Source organism: Petaurus breviceps, unplaced genomic scaffold (genome assembly GCF_028583685.1).
Source record: "Petaurus breviceps papuanus isolate PSGF00001 unplaced genomic scaffold, PetGlider_PUasm1.0 90808, whole genome shotgun sequence".
Lineage (NCBI taxonomy): Eukaryota > Metazoa > Chordata > Mammalia > Diprotodontia > Petauridae > Petaurus > Petaurus breviceps.
In genome coordinates, this window is record NW_027187349.1 from 15750229 (window position 1) to 15759552 (window position 9324).

The 9324-nt window shown below is 33.6% G+C and overlaps 1 protein-coding gene and 1 long non-coding RNA gene across 2 annotated transcripts in view; one reads left to right on the top strand and one right to left on the bottom strand.

Annotated features, from left to right (window-relative positions):
• WDR27 (WD repeat domain 27) overlaps positions 1-9324 on the bottom strand; it is a 278697-nt gene that overhangs the window by 215704 nt on the left and 53669 nt on the right. Inside the window, exon 17 of the mRNA XM_069070467.1 lies at positions 8920-9009. Within this exon, the coding sequence (XP_068926568.1) occupies positions 8920-9009 (90 nt within the window). The remainder of the gene's footprint in view (positions 1-8919; positions 9010-9324) is intronic.
• The window catches only part of LOC138147832 (uncharacterized), a 59588-nt gene that overhangs the window by 10667 nt on the left and 39597 nt on the right, over positions 1-9324 (top strand). The window lies entirely within an intron of this gene.

Sequence of the window (9324 nt, forward strand, 5' to 3'; positions counted from 1 at the left end):
GAGAGAGAGATGGAGAGAGAGATGGAGAGAGAGATGGAGAGAGAGATGGAGAGAGACGGAGAGAGAGATGGAGAGAGAGATGGAGAGAGAGATGGAGAGAGAAAGAGAGAAGCATAAACAGTAAGGAAAAATAGGATGGTATAATTTTGAATGTGAATGGGATGAAATCACCCATAAAATGGAAACAAGCAGAATAGATTAAAAAAAAATAGAACCCAACAATATGTTGTTTATAAGAAACACACCTGAAAAATGAGACACACATATAGAGTAAAAATAAAGTGCTAGAATTTATTATGCTTCAGCTAACATTTTTTTAAAAGTAGAGCTAGCAATCACAATCTCAAAGTTAGAGCTAAAATAAACTTAACTAAAAGAGATAAGCAAGGAAACTACGTTATGTTAAAAGGTACCATAGCTAATAGAGTGACATCAATTCTAAACATATATGCACCAAATGATACAGCATCCAAATTTTTAAAGAAAAGGTAAATGAATTATAGGTGGAAATAGACAGCAAAACTATCAACCTTCCCCTCTCAGAATCAGATAAATCTAAGCAAAAAAAAAAAAAAAAAGAAGAAAGAAGTCAAAGAGATGAATAAAATCCTAGATGAGCTAGTTATGGTAGACATATGGAGAGAACTGAATGGAAATAAAAGTGAATATGCATTTTTCTAAAGGGTACATGGCACCTTTATAAAAACTAAACATATATCAGGGCATAAAAACTTCATAATAAGTGTAGAAAATCAGAAATACTAAACATATTCTTTTTATATCATAGTGCAATAAAAATTACATTTAACAAAAGATCATGGAAATGCAGATTAAAAATTAATTGGATACTAAATAATATAATCTTAAAGAATAAATAAGTTAAAGAACAAGTCATAGAAATAATAAATAATTTTATTAAAGTGAATGATGAGACATCATACCAAAACTTATGGAATGCAACAAAAGCAGAATCAGAGGAAAATTTATCTCTAAATTCTTCCATCAATAAAATAGAAAAAGATCAGATCAATGAACTGGGTGTGTAATTTTTAAAAACTAAAAAGAACAAATTAAAAATGAACAAATTAATTAAATTCCAAATTGGAAATCCTGAAAAATCAAAAAAGAAATTAATAAAAGCAAATGCAAGAAAACCATTGCACTAATAAAATTAGTAGCTGACTTTATAGGGAAAAACAATAAAATACATAAATCATTTGGTTAGTATAATTTAAAAGGAGAGAAGAGAAACCCAAATGACTACTATGAAAAATGAAAAAGGTGAATATACCACTAATGAAGATAAAATTAAAGCAATTATTGGGAGTCATTTTGCCAGTTATATGCCAATAAATTTTTTTGGGAGGGAAGAAGGCAGGACAATTGGGGTTAAGTGACTTGCCCAAGGTCACATAGCTAGTAAGTGTTAGGTGTCTGAGGCCATATTTGAACTCAGGTCCTCCTGTCTCCAGGACCAGTGCTCCATTCACTGCACCACCTCGTCACTCCTATGCCAATAAATTTAACAATATAAATGAGGTGGAAGGAAATCTAGCAGCACTAAATATTTAATTGTATTATAAGGTGGTTATTATCAAAACCATATGATACTAAGTAACAGAATGGTATATCAGTGGAATAGAGCAGACATATAACACACAGCATTAAATGCTTATAGTGACTTTGTGTTTGATAAATGTAAAAATGTAAGCTTTGGGGATAAGAATTCATTATTTGGTTAAAAAGTTCTGAGTTGGGAAAACTGGAAAGCAGTCTGGCAAATGAGAAATAGAACAATATCTTATACTACTTATTAAGATAAGGTCAAAATGGGCACATGACCCATTTTGTTATCATAAGTAAATTAGAAGAATATAGAATATATTACCAATCAGATTTATGGGTAGGAGAATTTATAAATAAACAATAGAGAGCATTGTGAGATATAAATTAGATAATTTTGATTATATGAAATTAAAAAGACTACGTACAAATAAATTCAATGTAGCTAACACTAAAAGAAAAACAGAAAATTGGAGGAGGGAGAAAATGTATAGACAGTTTGTCAGGTAAAGGCCTCATATCTCAAATATATAGAGAATTTTGCAAATTTACAATATGAGTCATTCTCCAAATTGATAAGTGGTCAAATGATATGAGCAGGTGGTTTTTGAAAGAAGAAATCAAAGCTATACATAGTTGAATGAAAAAGATGCTCTAAATCATTGTGATTAGAGAAATGAAAAGTAAAATAACTTTGAGATTCCATCTCATACATATCAGATTGACTAAAATGATAGAATGGAAAAATGACAAATGTCAGAGATGTGGGAAAACTGGGACACTAAAACACTGCTGGTAGAAATGCAAATCGATCCTAAATTTTTAGAGAACAATCTGGAATTACGATCAGAGAGTTATAAAACTATATTCTCTTGGGTCTATTTCCCAAGGTGATAAGGAAAAAAGAAAAGAATCTATATGTCCAAAAATATTTATAACAACTTTCTTTGTGGTGGCAAATAACTTGAAATTAAGGGTATATCCATAAATTGGGAGGTGACTGAATAAGTTGTGGTATATGACTGTAATAGAACATTGTCCTGTAAAAAGTGATGAGCAGGTCGGTTTTAGAAAAACATGGAACTACTTACATGAAATAATGAAGAGTGAAACAAGCAGAACCAAGAGAATTTTGTATTCAGTAGCAGCACTGTTGTTTGAAGGGTAACTGTGAGTAACTAAGCTATTCTGAGCAATATGAATATTCAAATCAAGTACAAGGGACAGATGAAGGATGATACTATCTACCTATGGAGAAAGAACTGATACATGGAAGTGTGTATTGTAGGGTTTCCCATATATATCTTTGTCAAAAAGATAAGGGTTGGGAGCAAGAGAGGGAGATAGGTTAGAACCCAAAAATGTAATACCAAAAAATTGTTTTTTTTAAAGAATATCTTGAAATTCAAAATTAGGCCATTCTCCTAAAAATCTTAGAGGGGCAAAATAGTATGTCTATGTATAGGTAACCTCTTTAAAGTAACACTATCCAATTTTTTTTCCTATTCTTTTAGAACTTTTCTATTTGAAATACTTTGAAAATGAGTCCTTGGGGCCTTTGCAATTGGATCATTTTAGCACAGATTTCTTTGGTGTGTGCTTAGTCATGTGCAATCACTCTTCCAGACTTCATCTTCTTGAGTGGCACTTATTTTTTAATCAGCATCCAGTACTTCGGTGTTAATAGTCTAACTGCATGTTCCACTGTCACTAAGAATGATGAAATGAGATCTCAAATGTAATGTTGGAAAATCCACTCTGTTACCATTTATTATTCAACTTTTGAGTCTTTCTTTTGTTGTTGCTACTCAATAGTTTAAGCTGCGTCCAACTCTCCATGATCCCATTTTAGGTTTTCTTGGCAAAAATACTGTTGTGATTTTCCATTTCCTTCTCCAGATCATTTTACAGATGAGCAACTGAGGCAAAGAGTTGGTTAAGTGATTTGCCCAGGGTCACATAGCTAATAAGTATTTGAGATCGGATTTAAACTCATGAAGATGAATCTTCCTGACTTCAGGACTAGCACTCTGTACACTGTGACACCTAACTGCCTTTTTTTAAGTATTAATTCTATAAATAATGTTGGAGGACCTGGTCTAGGAGGTTCTAACATAAGAATTACTGCAGGCTCATTTTTATTTGATCTTAAGGTAAGACTGGGTTATAATCTTCCATGGTCCTCAAAAATGTTGTCAATGACCTGGCCCTCTAATCCAGGGTTGCCCTGGACTTCCAGGACTCTACTTTGCAAGATCTGATGCTTGTTGACTGAGGCAGCTTAGGCTCTCTTTCAACCTCTGCTGTGGCAACTGTCTCAGAGGAGTTAAACTTTACTAATAAATGACAATAAGCATAAGTAATGTCTTGCTTTTTACTTATAATCCATTTTTTTAGAGTCAACAGATTGCCTAAAGGTCAAGTAAAAGCTTTTATAATTATATAAATGTCTTATCATCTTACCTCGTTTTCTAATTTGGTACTGAATTTGACCATTGTTCTAACTAGTCTGCACACCACTAAATGGCTGATAAATGACTCCCAAGTCATTGCCTATGAACTCTAAGGTCAACCACATTATTGCGATGAGTACTCAAGACTTCCAAAGTCAAAGTTCCAAATAATTAAGGCTATTTAAAAAATAAAAAGAATATTAGTGAATTCCTTGTGCCTGCAGATCCCACATAGGGTTGAGACCCACAGTTTAAGAAATGCCGAAGGGGTCTCGAATGGAAAAAGTTTAAGAGGCACTGAACTAAATAACCATTTATCTGGAATATTATGGGTAGAGGATCCTGGTGAAATGGATTGGATGGTTTCTAATAGCCTTCCTCACTTGGAGATTCTATGACACGATATTCTTAACTTGTTTCTTTGATAAAATACACAGTTTGGACATTATTTTTGTTTTTTTATTGGGGGAAAGGGTTATTCCATATTCTCTTAATTCCATATTCTCTTAATTTGTTTATATTTGTTGAAAGGAAGTTTTCAATTAATGCTAATTTAATTTTTTTTTTTTAATTTAAGGGGCAGCTAGGTGGCGCAGGGCATAGAGCATTGGTCCTGGAGTCAGGAGGACCTGAGTTCAAATCCAGCCTCAGACACTTAACACACACACAAAAAAACTAGCCATGTGACCTTTGGCAAGTCACTTAACCACAACAGCCCTCCAAAAAGCAAAAAAAAAAAAAAAAAGTAAGACTGATTCCAATATATTTTTTCTAATAGATAAATAAATTTAAAATAATTTATTTTTTAAAATCTAAATGGCTTTCCTCAAGTCCCAGGTGAAGTTCCACTTTTTGCAAGAAACTTTCCCAGTCCTCCTTAGTCTTAGTAGCTTCCCTTGGAGATTATATAGACAAATACATATATTTGTTTGCATGTTCTCTCCCTCATTAGACTATGAGATCCTTGAGAGTAGACCGTCTTTGGTTTTTTTTTGTTTGTTTTGGGGAGGAAGGGTTGACCTTTGTATCTAGCACTTAGAACAGTGGTGCTTAATAGATGCTTATTAATTGATTAAATGACATTAAGTTTAAAAGACATTTAAAATGACACTAAATTTAAAAGAATACATTAAAAAGACTCCTTGTTTTACTCATGTATCCTAAAGTAACCAATCACATTTTTCAGGAAAATCAAAATGGAAAAATAAGAAATTAGGATCAAGTATATAATTCAGGGCATAAAGAGTACTAGGAGTCCTTCAGAAAACCTGAAGCTAAAATTAATCTAACTTCAGAATATTTCAAATACCTCTGCTGCCCTCTTGTGTAATTTTCACATTATAATTTTGTGAAACTAAAATCAATAGACCAATCAACAAAATGAACCTATGACCTTGTAAAAAAAATCAAATGCTGCTTAGTATGGCATAGGAAATGGGATTTCTTGTAAAATAAGGCATCTCATTATAACAATACTAGAATCATGGGCATTATTTATAGAATATTATTTTCATCAAGTCGTTAAAGTCTTTATAATTCTTTTAAAGTTATTGTTTCAAAATGTCATTCTAACTATATATATATAAAGATAATTAAGGGAAATTATTTGGCAAAATTCCTGTTGTTTTTAAAGTCTTTCAAGAGAAATTAACAATATTTTGGCAACACTTGATTTCTTATATTAATTCTGTTTACTAAGCATCTATTAATATTTCTGAACTTTTCAGTTGTTTCATGAATATAGTGATATGATCCAGCAGCATGAATGCTGACTTGGGAGAGGAGTCTATATTGAGACAATAATATTCCTGTTTTGCTACCAACTATCTAGATGAGTTATTATTATCATTTTCTATGCCTCTGTTTCTTTTTCTGTTAAATGACAATACTACTTGCCCTCTCCTATGTAAACATAAGGTTATCACCCCATGTACTTTGTCATGCCAACTTAACTACGAGCCAGTCAAGGGTAAGAAATTGTCTAACTTTCCTGTATTCCCCTACTCTATTTAGCAGAATGTCCACTGGTTATCCAATAAATGTGAGCTTAAAAAAAAAAAAACAAAGCAAAAATGCCCAGGGAGTTTCTGCTGAAGTAAATGAAAATTGGCTTTTCCATTTACGACATAATGCAGGTCGTCATCTATTCCTGAAGTTCCTGGAGACGTTAGTGGCAATCTATAATCAAGGTACCCCAGCCATGCTTTTGCAGCAGCAATTAGGAATTCTCATTGAAAGAATATATAAAAACATAGAGGGAAGGAATATATATTCATTCAATGAAAATTTATTTAGCCCTTGATTTGTGTAAAGCTCTGAATACTCAAGAGATGATACATGCTCGGGAATTACACTGCCAGATGACAAGGCTGACAAGGGTACCATTGCTCATACAAAAGCTGACTGAAATTTTCCAGGTTGTAGGGCAAGAGGAGATAAACCCAAGGAGCTCAAAAGGATGCCTCTATTGTCCATCTCTGTAAAGCAAATAGATTGTCCTATGACAATCAGTTGGGGGCTGAGGAAGTATGTCTCTCTTTTCATCACTGCCGGCAAAATTCTTGCTAGAGTGCTCCCTAATAGACTAATCCTTCACCTAGAAGACAGTCATCTACCTGAGAGCCAGTATGGCTTCAGAGAAGGCTAAGGAATAATTGATATGGTGTTTGCTACCCAACAATTCCAGGAAAAATGCCACAAACAGAACAGAGATCTGTATACAATGTTCATCAATGTGACTAAAGCCTTTGAAACTATTAGTCATGAGGGTTTGTGGAAAATTATGACAAAATTTGGCTGCCAAGAGAAATTCATCAGTATTATATGTCAATTTCATGATGGCATGCTTGTCCAGGCTCTGAATAATGGATGACACTCTAGCACTTTTCCAGTCACCAATGGAGTGAAACAAGGCTGTGTGCTTCCTCACATGCTTTTTGGCATGATGTTTTCAGCAATGTAGTCAGACATTCAAAAAGGACAAAAATGACTTCAAGGTCAGCTAACACAGACAGTAAATTATTAACTTGAAAAGGCTGCAAAATCAAGACTACAGTGGAGGAAGAATTGGTACATGATTTTTTTTTCCAATGAATATGCATTCAACAGAGCTTCTAAGGTTAAGATGCAATGAAGTATGGACTGATTCTCTATTGCTTGTGCTAATTTTGGCCTAACAACTAATTTTTTTAAAAAAACTGGTTGCCCACCAGCCAGCATACCACCCATATATGGAAGCATTGGTTATAGCAAATAGAGAAATTCTCAATACTTTGGATAAGTTCATTTATCTTGGTAATATACTTTCCAGGCATGGACATACAGATGAAATTAAAACACACATTTCCAGAGCTAGCTCAGTGTTTAGGAGGTTGTAAAGGAAAGTGTGGGAGAGAAGAGGTATCACACTGTCTACCAAACTGAAGGTCTCCAAGGCCATTGTGCTGATTTCATTGTTGTATGCCTATGAAACCCAGGGAGTATACCAGTGACACATCAGGAAACTGAACCGCTTCCACTTAAATTATCTAAGGAGGATTCTGAAGATCACCTGGCAAAAATAAGGTACCAGACACTGAGTACTTTCTCAGCTAAACTGCTAAGCATTCAAATTCTATTGCAGAAAGCATGACTGATAGGCTGGCCACATTGTTTGAATGCCAACATATATTTGCCCAAAATATTATTTTACAGAGAACTCATAAGAAAAGCACTCACAAAGGGGTCAAAAGAAGAGATAGGACACTCTCAAGGTCTCTCTGAAGTATTTTGGAATCAGTTGTGTAACATGGGAGACCCTGGCAAAGGACTACCCAGCATGATGTGCCCATATCAAAGAAAGCGTTGTGCCAAAGAAACGTATGATGTGCAAGTTTAGAGATATCTCCACCCCAAATGTTCACATGGACCATTTGTCCCCAACCTGTGATGAAGTCTTCCAAGTTCTTATTGGTCTGATGAGGCACAGTCTGACATAGTGTATTCCGGTCTTCTTGAAGAACCAAGGACAAAACCAACAATATACTAAGGTGGTGTAATAAGAACAGCTGGTATATAACATCCACTCAAAATGTCTGTGTCATGCTCTTTCCTTTACACATATGGGCAAAAGGAGTCCCAAGACTAGAGAGCACATGAAACTCACAGTTTAAAGTCCTTTTGTATTTGAGGAAATGGGGAATTTCATAATGATATCCCTAAGTTGTAAAGAAAATCTTAACTTATATTCCATTCACTATTTGATCCTGGAGACAATAGTGAGCCACTAAAGTTTGCTGAATAAGAGAGTAACATGGCGCAGAAACTATTAATTTTTGTACTACAAAGTAGAAGGAGAATAACATTCTTTTGATTATGACCTTAAAATTATTCTGGTAAAAATAAAATATCCTGTTAAATAAAATAAAATGTTCTATTAAAATCAATTTTGAAATACCATCACATTAGGAGAAAATGATAGTTATTTTAATTAGGAAATTATAAGAAATGCGAATAATTTTATGTCTAACACAAAGTTTTCTTTAAAAAATTTTGGAGAGTTATCAGGACAACCAAAGACATAAATTTAATGCTAGATGTTTGTCCTTTCAGTTATGAATAAACATGTCCATCCTGGTCAACTATAGCAGACTACACAAGAAAGATATATTTTTAACTGAAAACAAGATGATATGCTAAATGTATGCCAAGTCAGCTTACTGGACTAAAGAGCTTCACAATTTAGAGTTTCACATTACAAAACGTTAACCCAAAATGACTATGTGTGTCAGTAAACCTCATCATTCCACTCACCAGCTCAAGCACCATTTTCAGAGGGGAATAAATGGTACTTACAAATTAATATCTAAAATTGAACTGAAACCCATACTTAAATTCATAAAATATAGAATTAAGAGACATTTACCTTGAAAAACAGTTGGTACACTAGTAAGACTGGAATTGAAAACTAGCAATGAATGGTCAGCTAAACCACATGCCAAATGGAGACCATCTCCTATTTAAAAAAAAAAAAAGTTTGAAGTCATATCTGATACAATATACTCAGGGTCCATTATGGAAATTAACAATTCAAATTTAAAATTTGCTTGCTAGGGTAATTTTTGCTTATTAAGAAAACAACACATTTCAAATAGTGATGGTTCTAAAATCTTTTCAAAAAAAAAAAAAAAAAAAAAAAAAAGAGGCATGCATTCTTTTTGTTAAGCAAATAAAATTTGCCCAGATACTCAGCCTCTTGATATTCGAAGCTAAGAACCAAGAGTACACACACACACACACACACACACACACACACACACACACACACACA